Source organism: Urocitellus parryii, chromosome 5 (assembly GCF_045843805.1).
Source record: "Urocitellus parryii isolate mUroPar1 chromosome 5, mUroPar1.hap1, whole genome shotgun sequence".
In the NCBI taxonomy this organism is placed as follows: domain Eukaryota; kingdom Metazoa; phylum Chordata; class Mammalia; order Rodentia; family Sciuridae; genus Urocitellus; species Urocitellus parryii.
This window is the reverse complement of record NC_135535.1, coordinates 11,651,933-11,673,893: the sequence shown is the minus strand read 5'-3', so window position 1 is coordinate 11,673,893 and position 21,961 is coordinate 11,651,933. Positions and strand designations below refer to the sequence as shown.

The window sequence follows — 21,961 nt, the reverse complement described above, 5'->3', positions numbered from 1 at the left end:
TCAGCCTCAGCAACTCGGCCCTAAGCAACTTAGTGAGACCCTGTCTCAAAAATATAAAAAGGGCTAGGGATGTAGCTCAGTCGAAGTGGCCCTGGGTTCAATTCCCAGTACAAGCAACAGCAGCAATAGGAGGAGGAGGAAGAGGAAAAGAAGAAGAAGGGAGGGGCTGAGCAGAGGTGAGCGCTTGCCTAGCATGTGTGAGGCACTGGATTTGATTCTCAGCACTGCATGTAAATAAATAAATAAAAGGTCCAGACAACTAAAACAAAATATTTTAAAAAGAAGAAGGGGTATATATAAAACATACAGTTTCACCCAGATTGCTTTTTGAATGACATTTTTTAAAACTGAACCAGCAAACAACAACAACAAAAAACAGAATTCATAGATGATACTCTGTAAAGATATGATATGCCAAAAAAAAGGATTTTTTAATCTAATAGAATTTCAATAGATTTATATGCATATAAAAGGTGTTGACCTCCTATCAAATTATTAGAGTAAACATAGTTGCTCAAATTAAAATAAAATGCTCTTAAGCTAAAATAAAATGCTCTTAAGCTAAAATAAAAGTTTTACATTATTTTCCCACTTCAACCAATTGTTTAGATTAATCCTTGGTGACCTACCACTCTTGATCACACCATCTAAGAGAACACTGACCATTATGTCTTTAATTACAGCTATGGTTGACTATCATTTCATACATGCTAGTTGGCCTTGGACTGTTTCAACATAACTACTAGGGCCAATTTTTTATTCTCAAAAGTGCCCCAACTTGAATGATAAGTGCATATGGTCACCTTAATAATAAAAGATATAAATTTATAGTACCAAGAGGTGACAAGGGGCCAGCGTTAGGACCCCCACTGTTTTCTAAAAGCCCATTCTAAATAAATAAGCTTGTTCTGCAGAACCAAACCCTCTTCTAATCAGATTGCTATCTCTTACCTTTTCTATATAAAAACTCCTAAGCTAATACACACAAATATTCTTCCATTTAAAAAATAATTCCAACCCACAAAATATTCTAGCCTTAATCAACACTTGAGAAGATGCATAAGCACATGCACATAAGACACACACACACACACACACACACACACACACACACACACAGCTAGGCATCTAAGCACACAGTATCATCAACTTAAAAATCCTGCATGGCTTTAAACATTTACAGCTTTTCAGAGCTGGTTTTTATTTCTATAAAACTGGAAGGAGGTGTGTCTCCTCCACTTCCAAAGAGAGCGCACATCAGCCAGCACAGAAGCATATGGAGTGCTTTGTAAAAGTGGCGAATGGCCAGCCCAGAAAGCTTGTTAACCTCTCAGGAAAGAAGGTTGAGGTGACCTCGAACAAAAAAGCAAAACCTCTACAAGGTGGAAGATGGGACTATTCTTCCTTTTTTTCACAGGTTTTTAATTCAAATGTGTTACTAAGGGCTTTTGTAACATACAAGTTACTACAATAGTGAGATGCTGGTCCACTTAGTGCTAGTGAATTTAACATGCAGTGATTTTTAGCCAGCAGTTGCTGACTCCCAGAAGTAAAATAATGTAAGTAAACACATTCTCAAATGACCATACTTCCCCTGGATGAGTCAAAGGCCTCAAACAGAAGGTAAGTTTAAGCCCCTTTTCAGGTACTAACTTAAACAGTCAGTTTTGAAAAGTCACTTTACCTCTGTGTGACTCAATTTCCTTATCCTTCCAAAGGGAACACTGCCTTGTCTATTTCAAAAGGTAACTAGAAGGATGACATGAGAAAATACTGACCAAAGTGTTTTGCAAAAATTAAAAGTTTGTAATTTTTATCTTTTAAAATCACCATCAAATGCTGATTTTAAAAAATAAAATCTTGTCTGAAAATGGTTCTTATCTATTTAGAATGGAATAGCAAAAGAATAAGGAAAGCAAATATAGTCACAATTAAAATTCACCTACATCCCATTCCCTGGCTCCTGGATTTGCTGAGCCAAAACCACACTGGGGAGATGTAAAGATCACAAGTTCAGTTCCTGCCTAGCTCAGGCTGTTCAGTGACCAGTGTTTCACACTGATAAATGCCTCCCAAATCTCAAAGCACAAAATGAGAGTTCACAAGGTTAAGCACATTAATTAGCAGTACTCATTTGGATTCTGTATTCATCAAATACAACAAGCAGCTATTCAATATTTGCCTATTTGCACTACTCTAAGATCTCCAATTCAAAGATCCAGTCGGAGTATAAAATAGAGCCCAAGAAAATAAACTTGTCACCATCAGAATGTGTCTCAAAGTAAATCAGCAGCTTTAAACCATGGCAAAGGGTCTGCACAGGCCTACAGCAGACAGAGGATGAGTAATGAATGTGCAGGTTACAGGAGGAGGTCCCTGCCACAAAAGGAAAGAAAAATAAAGTGGTTCCAAGCAAAAAGACTACATTTTGTGTTTTAACAAATTCCTATTAACTGCCTCCCTCAGCTCCTCATTGATCTTTAATTCCCACAGGAAGAACAGAGCCTTAGTATCCTTTCTGATCCTTTTAAAGTCAGTTTAAATCTATTTCTACACTTTACATCAGTTTGCTTTACCTCCTTATTCCAAGATAAGCAAAATTATATGAACAATGAAATATTTGCATTGATGTAAAACTAGATTAAGAGGCTGGCCATGATCTTGTATATTACATGTCCTAAGTGAAAAGCACAGAATGAAACAGAAAATGTCACTCCTTCAAAGTAGTCGCTAGGACTGCAGTTCTCAGCCTCTGCTGCATAGCATAATTGCCTGTAGGGGTTTCTAAATATTTGAAGGCTAAGCCCAATCTTAGGCTTACTCAGTCAGACTCTCTGGAGGGTGAATCTCCAGGAATCAATCTTTCTGATGTATGCCAGGATACAAAACTACTATCAAAGGGCATAAGTTTCACAGCTTAGAGAAGCTCTGGAACAGACCCAAAGCAGAAAGAAAAACAAACAAGCAAAACAAAACGTCTATATTGTCTGACTTTGGAGTAAATGACCATATCTTTCTCCTTAAGCTTTCGTCTTCAATCTCAGCAGTGATGATCCCATTGGGAGATGAACAACAAGATGAACAATATTTTCTCTTCCCCTTCTTCATAGCCTTCTTGGAGTAAGTTTAATGCCAACCTAGGCACTAAAAATGCAAGAACTGGGTAAATATTCTCAAATATGAAAGGCCTCCAAATAGGTGACTATTGATTATCCTAGTTTTTAAGATTAGCTTCAGAAACTCGAGATTCAATAAACTTATGGAAAGAGGAACTGTGTAATTTTTTGTTTAGCACTATAATGACTCATGTTCCCTTGGACAAGCCTAACAATGGTGGCTTTTTTGGACAACCCTATAAGGAAACATGGATAGGCATTCAAAGATATTTCTAAGAGCTATCCTTTCAGATCTGAAGAAGGGCAATATCCCAAACAACAAGGAGATAAATTTCATTCAGAGACTAGTTGACTTAAGTTGCACCATTTCTCCAAGGGGCAGCCTTATTTGTTCCTCTGTCTTAACTCTGTTTCAGCCTCATCTGCTCAACATCTTCAACTAGCAAGAAGAGCTGGAAGACATTTTACACAATTGCCCCAGAGAAGGTAACTCTGCCCAGCTTTTTCCATTTTTCCCCATCTAACAAAGAAGGGCAGTAGAAAGTTCACTCTCTGAAGGCTTTCTGATTAAAACCATAAGGCTGAAAAATTCCCCCAGAGGAAGAGAATGGAATTTTTTTGTTGCAGATTATTACAAAGACTCAAAAAATCTATGCAGGCAGAGGCTAAATGACAGAAAATAAAAAGACAAGTTCAGCATTTAGAATTATGAGGAATCAAGAAGATCAGGTTAAAAATTATTATACGGCCCAGAGAAGAAAAAACAAAAGCAATCATTACTGCACTTGAGTGATTGTTTTCCCTTAACATCTGTAATTTTAATAACATGATTGTAATACTTTTAGAATTGAGAAATATGTACTTTTTTTTTAATTGAACCCATGGCCTTGTGTATGCGAGGCAAGCACTTTACCAACTGAGCTCTATCCCCAGCCCCCGAGAAATATATTTTATATCCCTAAAAGCAAATCTATTGCTGAAACAAGCTGTGTTATCTTCCAAAGTAAGTAATTTCAGGAATGGCTATCATAACATCTTTTGATAAAATATATATACACCCCCATCTGAGTTATAAACAATGGAAACCAACCTGGCTGTCCCGCGCTGGGAATCCATGATAACCTGGGGTTAGAGGCTCGTTCTACAAGAAAGAAAAGGAAAAAAAAAAATCAAACTATAAGAGCAAAGAAAATGTTTAGAATAATCAAATTCACCCAAGTTTATCAATATATACGCCTTTCTCAGTTTCTTAAATGTTCCATTGATGTATTCATTCCATCCTACCAAATTACATCTATCCATCCCAGTTGAGTGTCTACAATGGCACAAACAAAAACAGAAAAAAAGTATCTGCGCAGGAATACTATTCATGTACACTATTTCCCTTCTTGTACAGCTAAATCTATTTCCTACTCTGTCTATCCCCAGCAGGTGCAACTAAAATGTGGGACAGAACAATTTCAAACTTGATATCGTGGGACTTTAGGAACCCATCCCCTAGTCACTGAATATCAGTAGCATTCCCACACACTAGAAAAACAGAAAACTTCCACAAAAATTCCATGTGTCCCTTGGTCAGAAAAGGGATGAGCAGCACCCTGTTGAGAATTGCCTCTTGACCTGCAAAATTTTAGCTCCGCCTCGACATCAACCTGGATTTCCTCAGTTCTTTTAAATCAAAATGAAATTCTACTCAAGACTTCTCCTACCAACTGTACCATCTTCTGGACTCCAGTGATTCTAACGTGTGTATGTCAATATTTAGTTAGATTATTTGTGCAGCTTACTTTATGATGCTAATCTTATTTTTAAAGGTATATTAAGTGTCTGTCTCATCTTTACATTAAACCACTAAATCAAGATCCTTGAATGTAAGGATGCTAGTCAATAAAAGCTATGCAAACACTAATTTAGTCTAAAGTCACACAGCATGAGCACTAATTTATGGCTTACTTGACCCATTTGATCATTCCATCAACATATACTGAATACTAAGATTTTCTAAGCATTGTTAGAGGAATGAAGGAATAAGAAAGAGGAATGAAACACAGCCTTTGCCTTCAAGGGAGCTATTAAATGGAAAGAAACAGATGTACACATGCTGGTGCTTTTGTCATTGCTAAAGTGCTCAACGCACCTTCTCAAAGTCATTCATCTCTGCTCCCATCATTTGTATTTTCAATCCTAGCAGAACAACTATTATAGAGGAATGTGCTGACAGGATTTTCAAATATGCCAAGATAATAACCTTCCACCTAATGGTGGATACATCAAGATAGAATTATCTTCATTTCTTTGACAGTTGAAAGTCCACACTCCCTTGAAAAACTAGAGTGCCAAGAGTCAATTTAAACTCACTACAGAGCCCCTGTGTTTTGTTCATCATGGTTTCCCAAAAATCTAGTGCAATGTCGAATACATAATAGACACCAAAAGAATGTATAAGTAAATAGATAGAGTTACATAACCAGAAATGACTTTTGGTCACTGATTCAATCAAAGGAAATCCAAGTCCTAATTCTGTATTTTGGGTACTTTAGTATTTATAAATTAATAAAGATTCCTTCAGCCACTGAAGCTAACTGCCTTTAAAAAAAATTATGAGTACCTAAACAATCCTGAGAAAGAAAAAAAAATGTTGTAGGACTCTTAAGTTTCTGACTTTGCTTACTAAAAAGCTTCAACACTCAAGAGAGTTATGAGCTGGGCTCGGTGGCCCATGCCTACAATCCCAGGCTGAGGCAAAAGGATCACAAGTTCAAGACTAGCCTGGACAATTTAGTAAGACCCTGTCTCAAAAAATTAGAAAGGGCTAAGGATGTAGCTCAGAAGTAGAGCACCTGGCTAGCATGTGGGAAGAACTGGATTCAATCCCCAGCTCCATTTAAAAAAAAGACAGTGTGAGGGGGCTGTGGTTGTAGCTCAGTGGTAGAGCACTTGCCTAACACATGTGAGGTCCTGGATTCAATCCTCAGCATCACATAAAGATAAATAAATAAAATAAAGGTATTATATCCATCTACAACTATAAAAAATATTTTTAAAAAAACAAAGACAGTGTGATACTGACATAAGGACAAAGAAACAAATGGAACACAATTCAAAGTCCAGAAAAAAACCTTTATCGTTATGATCAACTAATTTTTCAAAATGGTGGCAAGAAGTCAATAGAGTGGTCTTTTCAACAAATGGTGCTGGGACAACTGGATATTCACATGTGAAAAAATCAAGTTGGAATCCTACCCCATAACATGTACAAAATTAACTCAAAGTAGATCATACCCAGAACTATAAAACTCTTAAACCATAAGCTTTGGTTGGGTTGGGCAACAATCTCTTCAATATGACACCAAAAGCACAAGTGACAAAAGAAAAGGGAAAATTAGGTATCATTAAAATTTAAAACTTCTGTGCATCAAAGGACACCATTAAGTGAAAAGACAACTCACAGAATGGGAGAAAATATTTCCAAATTATATGTTTGACAAGGGATGTATATCCAGAATATATAAAGAACTCTTGCAACTCAACAATAGAAAGTAAAATAATTCAATTTAAAAATGAGAAAAGAGGGCTGGGAAAGTAGCTCACTGGAGAGTAACTTGCCTAGCATGTGCCAGGCCCTGGGTTCAATCCCTAGTACCAGAGAGAGAGAGAGAGAGAGAGAGAGAGAGAGAGAGAGGGAGGGAGGGAGGGAGGGAGGGAGGGAGGGAGGGAGGGAGGGAGGGGGGGGACCTAAATAGGTAGTACTCCAAAACATATAAGCAAATGGCCAGTAAGCACTGTAAACAAAAAGATGCTAAACACCATCAGCCATTATGCAAATCAAAACCATATTGAGATCACTCACACACACAGATACACGCACACAATTACAATCAAAAAGTCTAACAATAACAAGCCCTGGTGAGGATATAGAAAAATCAAAATTCCCATATATTCCTGGCTGGAAATGTAAAATGGTACAGCTGCTTTGGAAACAGTTGGGTAGTCCCTCAAAAATGTCAAACAGAGTTACTATGAGACCCAGCAATTCCACACTAATGTATATAACCAAGAAAAACAAAAGCATATGTCCATACAAACCTTGTGCATGGATGTCCATAGCAGCATTGTTTTATAATAATCAAAAAGCAGAAACAATCCAAGTATCTACCAAGTGATGAATGGATAAACAAAATATAGTACATCCATAACTGAATACTATTCATCAATTAAAAAGGAATAAAATACTAACACAACATGGATGAACCCTGAAAACATCATCCTAAGTGAAAAAGGCCAGACATAAAAAGACCACAAATTAAATAATTATATTTATAGGAAATGTACAACTAGGCAAATTCATAGAGGCAGAAAACAGATTAGTGGTTCCAGAGATCAGGGGGTAGAAATGAGCATGGCTGCTAACAATAGATAGTGGGGTTTTGGGGGAGGATGATAGAAATATTCTGGAATTGAATAGTGGTGATATATATATGCAACCTGGATTACACTAAAAACTTCAAAATACTTCTAAGAGGTGAGATTAGAGATCTCTGAATTAATTCTCATTAAATCTGCTGTTTAAAAATAACAATAATAGGTAAGCCATTTTGGTTGCTTTCACACTGGGGAAGCAAGGGGAGTGGGATTACTGGGGATTTAACCCAGGGGTGCTTTACCACTGAGCTTTATCACTCAGCCCTTTTTATTTTTTATTTTGAGACAAGGTCTCTGCTCAGTTACCCAGGCTAGCCTCAAACTTAAAATCCTCTTGCCTCACCCTCCCGAGTTTCTGGGATTACAAGTGTGCACCACCACACCCAGATTCACACTGGAGATACATATAGCTTAGAATATAATAAAAGAACAAGGCCCCCAAAATCAACAAGTAAATTTACTTCAATACCGTTCCCCACCAATACTAATGAAAGAGATAATGATGACCAGCATATATTGAACAACTAAGCAGTGTGGTTCCAGAAGGAAGGGAAGGGGAAGAGAAAGTAGTGGAGAGTCGGAGATAACATAGAGGTACATAAGAATGTGTTTCCTACCATTAGGAAGTCAGAGAAGGTAAGCAAGTGACTCAATAACACAGATATTAAACAGGAAAAACAAACTGCCACCCTGTTCTGCTGGCCCCCAGAGCCCTATCTTTTCTATTTTGCCAAGTTTCCTCTTAATAACCATTCTATATTATTCCTTTACAGTATTTCAAGATTCTTTTAGAAAGGGATTTTATAATTAAGAAAGTAATTGAAAACTCCAAAAACTTATTATTCATTACTTCCAGAGAACATCTAACATAGAAACAATATTCTATAATATCCTAGGGTTCAATGCAGAAAACTATAAAAAAAAATCACTTTACTACAGGCCAATATTGTCAAAAACTTTAATGGAAAGATGGATGTAACAGGTTGCACAAAGATGTGTCACAGGAAATGGATTTATTCTTCCCCCTGTCTTGTCAAGGCATTGTGTTCTGTATTTCTGCCTCTCAGGTAAGACTACTGGTAACTCTCTGGGCCTCAGAAACTCCCTGCAACTCTCACTGGCCTGTAACTTTAAGAAAATGGCTCATTTTCTTTTTAAATTTTACCACATAAATACCTGTCTCTCACAAATACATTAATTTTCAAATAGTTCAGAATTTTACAGACATGGGTCTTATTGTATATATTCTCTAGTAATTTGGGTTTTTTTCTCTTTTTGCTCAACACTCATTTTCATGAGACTCATCTTCATGAATAAATACCATTATACCCCACTAATTTTGACTACTGTTTAATATTTTCTTATAAAATGTCAATTTATTCCTGTACTATTTTCCTATTAATGAATAATTAAATTCTTCCCACTTATATTGTTTGTGCTCACAAGCCATGCTGCCTGTGTTCATTCTTTTAGATTTGAGATACATTTCCACTCATGAGATCTTCAGAAACCAAAATGAAAATATCTCAAACTGGCAAGAAAGTACATAAATGGTACCTTCATGTCTAATAGGAATGCAAGTATTTGGGGATCACCAGTTTGAAATGCAGTTTGGCAAAAATATTGAGTGCAATATACTTTCTCACAATTTCACATTTATCTGCTCTAGAGAATCATTTGCACATGTTCAAAGAATCATGTGCAAAGATTTTCATTTCAATACAGTGAAAAATAGGAAGAACTTCAATTTCCATTAATAAGGAAACAGTTATCAATTATTAAATAGTTTCAATATCCCATGTATATGTTTTAAAAAGAAAAATACCTATGATCTCATATTAATGACAGCAAAAAAGTGTGTTATTTTTCAAAATCACAATACAAAAATCATTATTTTTACATGCATATAAAAAAAGTAAAGAAATGCATAAGAAATATCTAGAAGGATATAGAACAAACCTCTAACACTGGTTACATCTAGCAAAAACAATAGGATCTGAAAATAAGAGGGAGATAAGTAAAATGAAGTGGAGAAAGAACCAAGGGGGAGAGGGGAAGGAAGGGAAAAGGGAAAAACTGGGGAATAAAGTTGACCAAATTAAGCCATATGCACGTATAAATATATCACAATGCATTCCAATTTTATATATAACTGTAATGCACCGATTAAAAATAAATGGGGGCTGGGGTTGTAGCTCAGTGGTGGAATGCTTGCTAGCACATGTAAGGGACTGGGTTACATATAAATAAAATAAAGGTACTGTGTCCATCTACAACTAAAAATATTTTTAAATAAATAAATAAATGGAAGACCAACAGAGGAAGGAGATCAAGGGGAGAAAGGAGGGAAGGGAAGGGAAAAAGGATGTGCTGGGGTCTGAGATGAAGAAAACTGTTACATGCATCTATGAATACATCAAAATGAACCCACTAATTTAAATGATTATAATGCATTAAAAATAAAATTTTTAAGAGTACAGGATTTGTGGAAGGTCTGAATTGTTTAAATTTTACAAAATATAAAATGCATGATGTATAACTTTGCATATTACTAATATTAGCAAATTGCCAATATTTCCAAGTGCCAATATTTCCAATTTGCCAAGTGCCTTATAACTTACAAAACCAAATTTATATAATCTCATTTAGTCTTCACAATGCTTGAAACAAGTTTTATCAATCTCATTTTACAGACAACAAAACTAAATTTCCAAGAGTTTAAATGATTTGCTCAGGGGCTGTTGATGTGGCTCAAGCGGTAGCGCGCTCGCCTGGCATGCGTGCGGCCCGGGTTCGATCCTCAGCACCACATACCAACAAGAATGTTGTGTCCGCCGAGAACTAGAAAATAAATATTGAAAATTCTCTCTCTCTCTCTCTCTCTCTCTCTCCCCTCTCTCTTTAAAAATAAATAAATAAATAAATAAATAAATAAATAAAACAGTTCTTGTCATTTACCTTTAAAAAAAAAATAAATGATTTGCTCAAAGCCAAATCCTTAACACTAGTGGCTGAGCTGCCTTCAGACTTAGGTCTTAATTCTATACCCAATATCTCTACCACTTGTAACAACCAGTAAAAAAAATAATAACAACATTTCTCAGGCCCAGGCTCAGCTGTTTATGATGGTCCAAAGATCTACAGGTCTAGTAAAACTAACAACTAACACTGAAAACAAAGATGGAATTATAAAGAAAGCTAATAGATGGGATAGAGAATCATATGTGTTAAACTCCAAAGAGGGAAGAGCTTAGTAGCTATGTACCTATAAGCAAGCAATATTGGCTTTACTAAGACTGAAAGGCTTAGAAACTAATTCTGCCTGAACACAGAAGCCACTCAAAAAAAAATTTTTAATAAATAAAATAAAATAAAGAAATTGGCTGAACACAGTGGCACATACCTGTAATTCCAGCTACTCAGGCAACTGAGGAAGGAGGATCACAACTAGCAAAGGCTGGGGATGTAGCTCAGTGATAGCAAGCACAAGGTCCTGGGTTTGATGGAAGGAGAGAAAGAGGGAGGGAGGGAGAGAAAGAGGGAGGGAGGAAGGGAAAGAGGAAGGGAGGGAGGATGAAGCTTCTGTTTAGTGGATATGCAAAAGCAAACCCCAAGGATCCCTAAGTAACTGTCAAATATACCAATTGCAGTGGATTACACATGTGCAAGTGGATGCCAAGAGAAGTGACAGAAGAAAACCACCTGACTTTAATGTTCTTCACTGACTCCTCTGAAGCTCCATATATAAGCATGGAGGTTTGAAAACTTCATTTAAGCAGAAGAACACTTGATTCAATCAGAAAGAGTGGACTGTGTTGTTTTGCTTTATGCCAAGCAAAGTGCCAGCACCCTTGCCATTAAGGAGCTTATTCTTAATAATTACAAGATAAGCCTATTTTCTAAATGTTTTCTGAAAAATACCTCATTATTTCTGAATGATTAGCTCATATATTTGCAAGAAATACTGGTAAAATTACCCAGAATACTGCACATAGGAGGAAGAAAAAGGTACCATTTTTCTTAAGCACTTTTAAAATACAATTAAGAGGGGTGCTAAGAGGACTTAACCCCAAAGATCAAAACACAATACAATTACAGTTGTGATATGATATGCTAGCCATAAATCCCAAGCAGAGATCAATAAAATACTAACTGAAATGAAGCACCACGAAAAACTCCACCTTACCAATCTTTACCTGCTTAACAGATCACATGCTGAGCATCAGATATTTATTACACTAGTATTTCTTACTAGCCAGTATCACTGATGAAGGTTGAACAAGAGCAGAGTATAGAAAGCTGGAAATGCACAACAAAGTTAAACTAAGCAATTAAAAAACACAAATCCAAAAAGCTACCTGTTGCTTTTCATTTGTGTAGATAAAATCAACCTGGTTTCATGAAATGGAAGGGGAAGTAGAATACTGAAAATAGAAAAAATTAAATTCATGCCATTCTACAATTTTAGGAGAGGAACATCAAAGGAAGCAAGGAAAGGTAAGAAATGATGCTGTCCTCTATAAACTGAGCAAAGGAGAAGCTCAGATTTTTCAGTGACTTACTGCCTGGTTAAATGAATTTATATTATCTTGTATACTTTACTGTCATGTAGATCAAAAAGAAAAAAATTCTTAAAAAAATAATAATAATTCCTTCCCCACTCCCTTGTCTATTAGCTGCAAATGACTTTGAGAAATTGTGAAGTCTATGGGTGTAAATCTTACAACATAGCACATTTCCAACAGGCCAATCCTTAATTTTTCTTAGCTTACTCTAATATTAGTTACTTATATGTGTCAAATGGTCAACTGGCCCCATTAAAGATGTTCAAATACTGGATAAAATTTAGTGATATTAAAACCAGGCCCGGTGGCTCATGCCTATTGTCCCTGCTATTTGAGGGCTGATGCAAGAGGATAGCGGCAGAAGGACAGCCTGAGCCCTTTTGCTGGTTCAAGACCAACAAAGCCGTGTTAAAAAATTTTTGTCAAAAACTATGTAGATCAATTACAGTACTGGAGGACAAATTGTGATTACCACTAAGGTGACCACAGAAACTATGCCTTTTGTGACACATACATACTCATACAGTTTGCAGTCCACTCTGCTGGCATCAGTCCCTGCTTAGCTAATACCTGTTTGGGGGATCGGGTGTTTTTTTTTTTTTTTAAACCTTTATTCCTGCTAATTTTTTTTATTTGTTATTTTTAGATATATATGACAGTAAAATGCATTTTGACATATTATACATACATGGAATATAACTTATTCTAATTAGGGTCACATTCTCATGGTTGTAGACGTGGAGTTTCACAAGTGGTATATTCATATATAAACATAGGAAAGCTATGTCCAATTCATTCTACTGTCTTTCCTATTCCCATCCTCCCTCCATTCCTTTCTTTCCCCTTTGTCTAATCTATGAACTTCTGTTCTTCCCTCCCTCCTTAGGGGTGGTTTTTTCGTACTAAGGATCTAATCCAGAATTGCTTTAACAATGAATACATCCCCAGTCCTTTTTGTTTTATTTTGAGACAGAATCTCACTAAATTGTTAAGGGCCTTGCTAATTTGCTGAGCCTGGCCTCAAACTTGTGATCCTCCTGTCTCAGCCTCCTGAACTGATGAGATAATAGACATACATCACCTATCTGCCTCAATGCTCTGTTTTTAAACTTCCTATACAAATCCATTCTGTTCTTTCTTTTGTTATCTTAATTAAAATTCAATCATGATAACAAAAGTCATAAATACATAAATAAGAAATAAAATTCTCCCTTAATTTACCCCTTTCATTTAAGGTTTAAGATCGTACTGTATCCCTAATCCAAAATGGTCTAAATTTAACTTTTTAAATAATTTTTTTACTTATACATGACAGTGGTAAATTCAACTTTTTTTAGCACAATAAAACACCACAAGTGGAAAATTCCTACAACCAACCTCTGTTTCATGTACAAAATTATTAAAAATATTATGCTGATCTTGCGTCCCCGCGTGTGTGCGCCTAATCTCAGCTGGTCTGCCTGAGACCCCCTGAGCGCCAACCCTAGTCCCCCGCGCGGCCCCATTTCCGCTCCGACAAGATGAAAGAAACTATCATGAACCAGGAAAAACTCGCCAAACTGCAGGCACAAGTGCGAATTGGTGGAAAAGGAACTGCTCGCAGAAAGAAGAAGGTGGTTCATAGAACAGCTACAGCAGATGATAAAAAACTTCAGTTCTCTTTAAAGAAGTTAGGGGTAAACAATATCTCTGGTATTGAAGAGGTGAATATGTTTACAAACCAAGGAACAGTGATCCACTTTAACAACCCTAAAGTTCAGGCGTCTCTGGCAGCAAACACTTTCACCATTACAGGCCATGCTGAGACAAAGCAGCTGACAGAAATGCTACCCAGCATCTTAAACCAACTTGGTGCAGACAGTCTGACTAGTTTAAGGAGACTGGCTGAAGCTCTGCCCAAACAATCTGTGGACGGAAAAGCACCACTTGCTACTGGAGAGGATGATGATGATGAAGTTCCAGATCTTGTGGAGAATTTTGATGAGGCTTCTAAGAATGAGGCAAACTGAACTGATCAACTTCTGAAGAAGATAAACTTGAAGAAGTTACTGGGAGCTGCTGTTTTATATTATGACTGCTTTTTAAAATTGTTTTGTTTATGGATCTGATAAAATCTAGATCTCTAATATTTTTAAGCCCAAGCCCCTTGGACACTGCAGCTCTTTTCAGTTTTTGCTTATACACAATTTATTCTTTGCAGCTAATTAAGCTGAAGAAGCCTGGGAATAAAGTTTGAAACAAAGGTTAATAAAGTTCTTTGCCTAGTTAAAAAAAAAAAAAATATTATGCTAAATTACCTCTAGGCTATGTGTATAAGACATACATGAGACATAAATGAATTTCACATTTATACTTGAGTCCTATTCCCAAAATATCTTGTTATGTATATGCAAATAGACCAACATATAAAAAGAAATATCAAGTCCAAAACACATTTGGTAGAGTACATTTTGGATAAGGGATACTCCAGCTAACATAAATGTTCTTCAGCAGTTTCGTTTTTTTCTTTTATGAAATTTACCATTTTCACCTACACATTTCTGTGGCATCAGGGACACCTCACATCACCATCACCCATCTGCAGAACTTTGTCTTCCCAACTAAAAAGTCTCTGGTCAATAAACTCTAACTCCCTCCTTGTGGGGAGCCACTCTGAATGACTCCGCCTTCCATACTAAACTTTGACCATCACTACACGGTGTAGTAGTGATCTGGGAGTCCTCCAGGTTCAGGAAGTGGAGGGCGTGTCTTCAGACGTAGGCGATTCGCCCTTGGATTGAATTACACTCATCTGTCTCTTGTAACCCTGCCCCTTCTGGCCTTTTTTGGTTGCAACTTTCTAAGAATAAGGGTCCTCCCCAATAAAAGCCCACTTCTGAACATGCTCACTCCTCTCACCAGCCTCTTGCTCTCCCATTTGAGGAGCCTGAGTGGAGAAGCTGTCCTGAAGTTTGTTTAAAGGTAAAGTGTGTGTTTGTGTTTTACTTGGTGTCCCTGGAAATTTACAGGAGAGACCCACCTTAAGTTCAGCTGTCGGTGCGGGTCGCGGGCAGTACCTCCTCATTCCACTCCCAGGCAAACATTGTTCTACTCTGTGTCGCCATGAGCCTGACTACTCGAGATACTTTACATGAGTGGAATCATAGTATCTGTCCTTTTATGATTGGCTTATCTCACATACCATAATATCTTCATGATTTATCCCCACTGTGGCATGTGTCAGAATTTCTTTTTTAGCCTTAATAATATACCATTGTGTGTGTGTGTGTGTGTGTGTGTATCACATTTTGCTTATTATTCACTATATATATGCAATGATACTTGGGTTGTTTCTATCTTTTGACTATTGTGAGTAAATCTGCTGAGTATTTGGTGTACAGATACCAGCTGAGTCCTACTCTCAGTTCTTGGGGTATATACCCAGAAGTGGAATTGCTGCGTCCTCCATGACTCTAAATTTTTGAAGAACTACCATACCATTTTCGACTGCAATTACACAATTTTACATTCCCACCAGCAATGCACAGGATTCCAATTCCTCCACATCTTTGCCCAACACTTGTATTTTGTTTAAGAATAGCTATCCTGGGCTGAGGTTGTGGCTCAGTGGTAGAGCTCTTGCCTCACACGTGTGAGGCCCTGGGTTCAATTCTCAGCACCGCATATAAATAATGAACAAAATAAAGGTCCATCAATAACTTAGAAAAAAAAAAGAATGGCTATTCTAACGGACATATGTTATCTCATTGCCGCTTTAATTTGTTTTCTCTTATAATTAATGACACTAAGCATCTTTTCATTATTTATTGGTCATTTGGGTGTCTTTTTTGTACAAATGTCTTTTGCCCATTTTTAAATTAAGCCGTTTGGTTTTTTCTGTTGTTGAACTGTATATGTCATATTATGTTGTTGGATTTACAGACCACAGATATTAATCCCTGATTAAAGCTGTCATTTGCAAAGATTTCTTCCACTGTGGGTTGCCTTTTCAATCTATTGATAAATTTCCAATTTATCTATTTTTTTCTTTTGTCGCCGTGGGTTTTTTATTTTTAATTGTAAAGGATACAATACCTTTTTTTTACTTATTTATTTTTATGTGATTCTGATGATCAAAACCAGTGCCTCACACATGCCAGGCAAGTGCTCTACTACCAAGCTACAATCCAGCCCTGTTGCCTGTATTTTTGATGTCATACCCAAGAATCCACTGATAAACACAAGGTCATGAAGACTTAACCACACATTTTCTTCTACGAGTTTTATGGTGTCAGCTCTTATATTCTCTCGTTGATCTGTTTTTTGAATTCATTTTTGTATACGGTGTTAGATAAGGATCCAACTTCAAGTTTTTAAGTATGAAGTTTCTTAGATCACCACCAATTTTATCACTTTTTTCCTGGTTTCTGAGGATCTGGAATTAAATATTCATTTCATGCATCTGCTGGTTATCAGCTGACTTTCAGCTCCAAATTACTCGTTTTACCTGCTCTGTTAAAATGGACCTGGACCCTTTAAATATTTCTCTTTTGCCAGTATGCATATCAAACTTTGACAGTAGAGGGCACAGTAGTGACATTGTGGGGGAAAAGGTTTTGCTTCCAGGTTTCAGAGTGCTCACTCAGCAGCACCTTTAGGATACACTGTTTCCTCCCCCTGGAGGTCCTGCAGTACACAATAGCCAACAGCTAGCAGCTTCCCCAGCAGCCCTCTGGTTGTGTAATGTGCTGGGTGCCTCTGGAGAGAAAACTCTCCTTGTAACTGCCTTCCCCAGTGACCTATACAGAAAATTTCTAGTGACTTCTAAAAAGCAGACATCCAGCAAGTTCTGCTGTTATGAGGCCACAGGGACTTTGTTCTCTACCATTCAGCCATGCCTTCTCCAAAAGGGATCTTTAGCTCCTGGGTCAGGGTGGGGATGCTGAGGGAGCAGCTCTTCTTTGGATGTTTATCTCAGGGTAGTTGCAATTATATTTTTAAATTAATTATATTTTTAAATTAATTATATATTTGGGGATGTGGCTCAAGCGGTAGCGCACTCGCCTGGCATGCATGCGGCCTGGAATTCGATCCTCAGCACCACATACCAACAAAGATGTTGTGTCCACCGAAAACTAAAGAAAATAAATAAATATTAAAATTCTCTATCTTTAAAAAAATTAATTATATTTTAATCATATATCAATCATATTAGTATATCATATCTGGGTTTTGGTGGAGTTTGGTGCGTTTTCTTTTTTAACCCAAGGTGCTTTACCACTGAGATACATCCCCAGCCCTTTTTATGTTTCATTTTGAGACAGGGTCTCACTAAGTTGCAGAGGGTCTTGCTAAGATGCTAAGGCTGTCCTTGAATTTATGATCCTCTTGCCTCAGCTTCCTAAATCCCTGGGATTACAAGCATGTGCCACTGTACCCAGTTTGTATCTGCAATTATATTGCTCGTGCTGTTCTCTAGGTTTCTCCTTACTTCCTGTAAACCTATCCCTCACTACTTCACTCTCCTAGGGTAAATAATCCCTTATATTAAATTCCCTGTCTCAATTACTACGTAGTCTCTCTCTCTTGATTCATGTGAGCTGAAATGAAATGCTAACAGCCACTTAATATACAGGACATACATTAGTGTTTTATGCATATTATTACTTTAAATTCTCACTAGAACCCTATGTTATATCATTCTACAGTAAAGAAACTGAGACTCAGAAGAATTATACTGTTTTCCGATGGCATTACAAATCCAGGTCTGCCTGGTCCTAAAGTCCCAGCTGGCTCTCTACTATGATATTTTTCTTCACAGAACCTAGCAACACATTTTTAAAGAAACCAAACATCTATGTACAGAAAAGAACAGAGCAGAACTGACTGTTATCCTTAGAAAGAACAGCCTGCAAGCTTGGCCTAGGAACTAAGCAAGGTACTAAGAACCTACAATTTGGGGAGGGCGCTATCAGAACTGGTAATAGTGGCTTTATCAGCCAATATTTGTGGTCCTACTCAGAGTCCAGAATTTTGGTGTGTGCTAGGGGTAGGTTGTCTGTATCAACAGCCCTCCATCCCCAGCCATCTCAGCATAAAAATTTCTTAACAGGCTTCAAGGCAAACAATACCATCAAAACTCACAGCTGGAGGAATTAAGTATATCCTGCGTGATTCTACTGGGAGAGGAGTCTTGGAAGCTGAAGCTGGGCTTCCCCTGAACTCCACCTTTGCCCGCTTTGCATTAACTAAACTTGCTTAGTATATCCTTTCACTATTACAAAATATGGCCATAAATACAACTATGTGCTAAGTTCTGTATGCCCTAGTGAATCACTAGATGGGGATGGACTCCAGAACCCCCAAAACAACTTATGACATGCCAAGTATTTTATTAAATACTTACAGCACACAGATGACTAGGGCCTTTGCCCTCAAGGAACTTTACAGTCTATTTCAATTCCCTTCTTCTTGCTTCTCTGATCTTCACTTCTTAGTCTGTTCACCACTTAAAATAGATTAGATACATTTCCCTGAGCTAAATTTCATTCTTGGAGCTAAAGTGATGCTAAATAAATATTTAATAAGTCCATCAGGCAAAATCTGAGATACAGAGCTCTAATAAACTCAAAAGCCACACATATTTTCTCTCTACCTTCCCCATCTTATTGTGTTCCTCATTAAAAGTAAATTGGCAAACCCTTGTACATTGCTGGTAGAAAGGTAAAATGAAGCAGCTGCTATGGAAAACAGTTCAGCAGTTCCTTAAAACATTAAATAAAAAGCTTTACCACATGACCCAGCAATTTCACTCCTGGATACATTACCAGAAGAACAGAAAAGCAAGTCCTCAAAACCTGTACTCAGGTTCACAGCAGCACTATTCACAGTGGCCAAAAGGTGAAAACAAACCAAATGTCTACCAACAGGTAAAAGGAGAAACAAATTGTGGCTTATTTTTCATACATGCAAAGAAGTATTTTTCAGCTATAAAGAGGTTTTCAAGGTTTGTCCACGATGCAGCATATATTAGTACACTGCACTAAGTGAAAGAAGTCAGACACAAAAGGACACCTGTAATGTGACTCAATTTATATGAAACTTCCTTAACAAGTTAATTCATAGAAACAAAGCAGACTGGTTGTTGTCCAGGGCTAGAGTGAAGGGGAAATAGAGGGTGATTAACAAATGGGTTTGGGGTTCTTTTGAGGATGATAAAGAATGTCCACACTACACAGAGATGGTGGCTATACAACACTGTAAATGCAGATGATACTAAATTGTTCACTTTTAAAAAGTTGATTCTGTTATGTGACTATTATCTCAAAAACTTTTGAAAAAGCAATGAAGTATACAAATGGCCCAAATGGAAAAAACTAACCTTACCAATATTATCTGAACGGTAATTGCAACTTGGGATAAAACTGTCAGTAACTACAACAGATACTGATTCAAAAGTGTTCTATATCTCAACATTTGTCCTGGAAAACTGAATATTTAGAATGATTCCAAGCAACTTTACAGATACAGGTGCAATAAAGTACATCAACTTTTTTTCCAAAAAACAAAAGGTAAAATGTTTCAAAATTACTTCTTTTTGTATGTAATGTTTAATAAGAATGCATACACAAATTAATAGATATTTTAAGTAGATACTTGCCTATGTCATCAACTTCCCTGAAGCTTATGTATCTAGATCAGCCCATCCTTTCAAAGGAAAAAATAGCATGGAGCCTCACATTCACCATTCCCTATGTTCAGGAACATATAACACATACACATACTTTTTTAAGTCTAAAAGGGCTTAACCCAAAATATTTACAGTGATTCTATGTCTTGATGACTGATAAGTTTGTTTTTATGTTTGGGGGCTGGGTGGGTTCCTATCTGTATTTTCAACAATTTTTCAAAAATTAACTTGTATTATTTTTACTTATCAAAAAAAAAGCAGGAATAATATCAGTACCTACCTCCAGGATGATATGGTGATTAAATGAGATAATATAAATCCTTAACATGGTACTTAGCATATTAAAAATACACAATTAATGTTAGACAATATGAGTATCAATATATTATCGTATTATTTTGGTTAAATGTTTTATTATCTATGGCAAAAGCTGTCACCTTAATTTAGGCCAGGGCCACTTCATGCCTAAATTACTGTAACAATAGTCTCACTGCTCCAGCAGCTTCCCTCCAGCCCTTCACAGTTTTCTCACCAGGGACAGGGTTAACTACCCAAAACCCCACTCATTAGGACTCCAATGCTAAGGGCCTTCCATTGTTTGGAAGAACATCATAAAGTATACCCGCACCTAGATGGCACCACCTACTACACAGCTAGTCTATGTAGTTGGTACATAGGTAGTCTATCACTGATGGAAACACCATCATGCAGCACGTGACTGTACCTTTAAAATTCAATTTAAACAAAAGACAGCAGATGCTCATACCTGCTTCTCCATTCAATCTGTTTCAGTGTGTTACTCTGGTTGAATTACATGAAGAAGATCTGCCATTCCACTGATATACATTTGGAAAAGGAGGGAGTGTTAATAGTTTTCTTCAGGCACCTTTGGCTTTCTTCTTTAATACTAACCAAAACTTGAAAAGTGACAGTTTCTGAAAGCTTAGTTGTAATATGGCACCTGAAATCACATCAACAAATTTTTCCAGATTCTGTTATATTAAAGTCTACTCGTCTGTCATGTCCTTTCCAGGATTTTCTGCCTAATACGACTCAGTAACATTACGAATTGTTCATTTATAAAATATAGGTTCACGCAGGTGAAGTTGTACATCACTACAGCTAGGGCAGGAGGAACACTTGAACTCAGAAGATAGAGATGGGCATGGGCAATGTAGCAAGACATTGCCTCAAAAAACAAAACAGAATGAAGTACAGATTCAATAAAAAAATCAGATTCTAAATGGTGAAACATTTAATTATTTAATATCAAAAAGGTCACATTCAACAATATGACCATCAATCTCATCAGAAAAGTCTTTAAGTACTAGAATTGTCAAGTTCACAGTCCAGGATACCAGTCTTCCAAAATTCTAAGTTTGGTTTAAACACTCAAATTTTATCATTGGAAACAAATATTGTCACTGTTTTCCCTGACATTACAGGCTCACTTCATTTATTTTAATAAAGAGTCTGCCAAATATTCAAGCCTGAATAATCTTAGTCTGTCAGTTATTCTTTCAAATATAACATGGCATTCATGAAAAAAGAGGCTAGTTCAGCTGGCAACTCCCATGATCACAAAAGCATATTTCTTGAGGTGACATCATCCTCAGTACACAGCAGGAGTGCTTTAAGTGCATTACCATATTTTGTCATACAAAATATTAAAAATATGCATAATAAAGGGTAGAGAATGATATTAGTAATAACTTTTATTGCTATGTCAAGAAGTATTCTAAAGTGAAACCAGCTTCTTCCCCTACTTTAACTACAGGTGTGCAGTGTTAAAAAATATAATTACTCAATAGTAATTCCTTTTTTTAGAATAGGCAGTTTGTGGCTTAACAGGCCCATGGCCTAGTTTGGCATGTCACAATTCCTTACCTAGTGAGGGATGGGGGGAAAGTGCAGTCCTCAGAATCACAGCAAACTGAAATTTGCCTCTAGCAACTTATTAGCTCCACGACTATGGGAATTTAATTCATCTCTCAGGCTCAAATTCTTCACCTTGTAAAAGAGAACACTACCTACTTTGTAGGGTTGTTGCAAGGATTGAGATAACACAGGCAAAGTGACTTTCACAGGGCCTATTCTTTAATGAGGTAGCCCTGCTAAAGAACAGTAATATCAATGAGAAACAATGCCTTACTTATATGTAAAACTTCACTACATACAAATCATAAGCA

The 21,961-nt window shown here is 36.8% G+C and overlaps 2 protein-coding genes across 25 annotated transcripts in view; one reads left to right on the top strand and one right to left on the bottom strand.

Moving 5' to 3' along the window:
- The window catches only part of Rbfox2 (RNA binding fox-1 homolog 2), a 279,806-nt gene that overhangs the window by 185,452 nt on the left and 72,393 nt on the right, over positions 1 to 21,961 (bottom strand). For all 24 annotated transcript variants that reach the window (XM_077798399.1, XM_026410192.2, XM_026410191.2 and 21 more), the window contains exon 2: positions 4,207 to 4,257. In XM_077798399.1, coding sequence (XP_077654525.1) covers positions 4,207 to 4,257 — 51 coding nt within the window. The remainder of the gene's footprint in view (positions 1 to 4,206; positions 4,258 to 21,961) is intronic.
- On the top strand, positions 13,526 to 14,371 carry LOC144254911 (transcription factor BTF3). Its single transcript, XM_077798775.1, has one exon. The coding sequence runs from the start codon at positions 13,624 to 13,626 to the stop codon at positions 14,110 to 14,112; it is 489 nt and encodes a 162-aa protein (XP_077654901.1). The 5' UTR covers positions 13,526 to 13,623; the 3' UTR covers positions 14,113 to 14,371.

Coding starts and splice junctions, on each gene's coding strand:
- LOC144254911 (XM_077798775.1), top strand. CDS start 13,624: ATGAAAGAAACTATCATGAACCAGGAAAAACTCGCCAAACTGCAGGCA.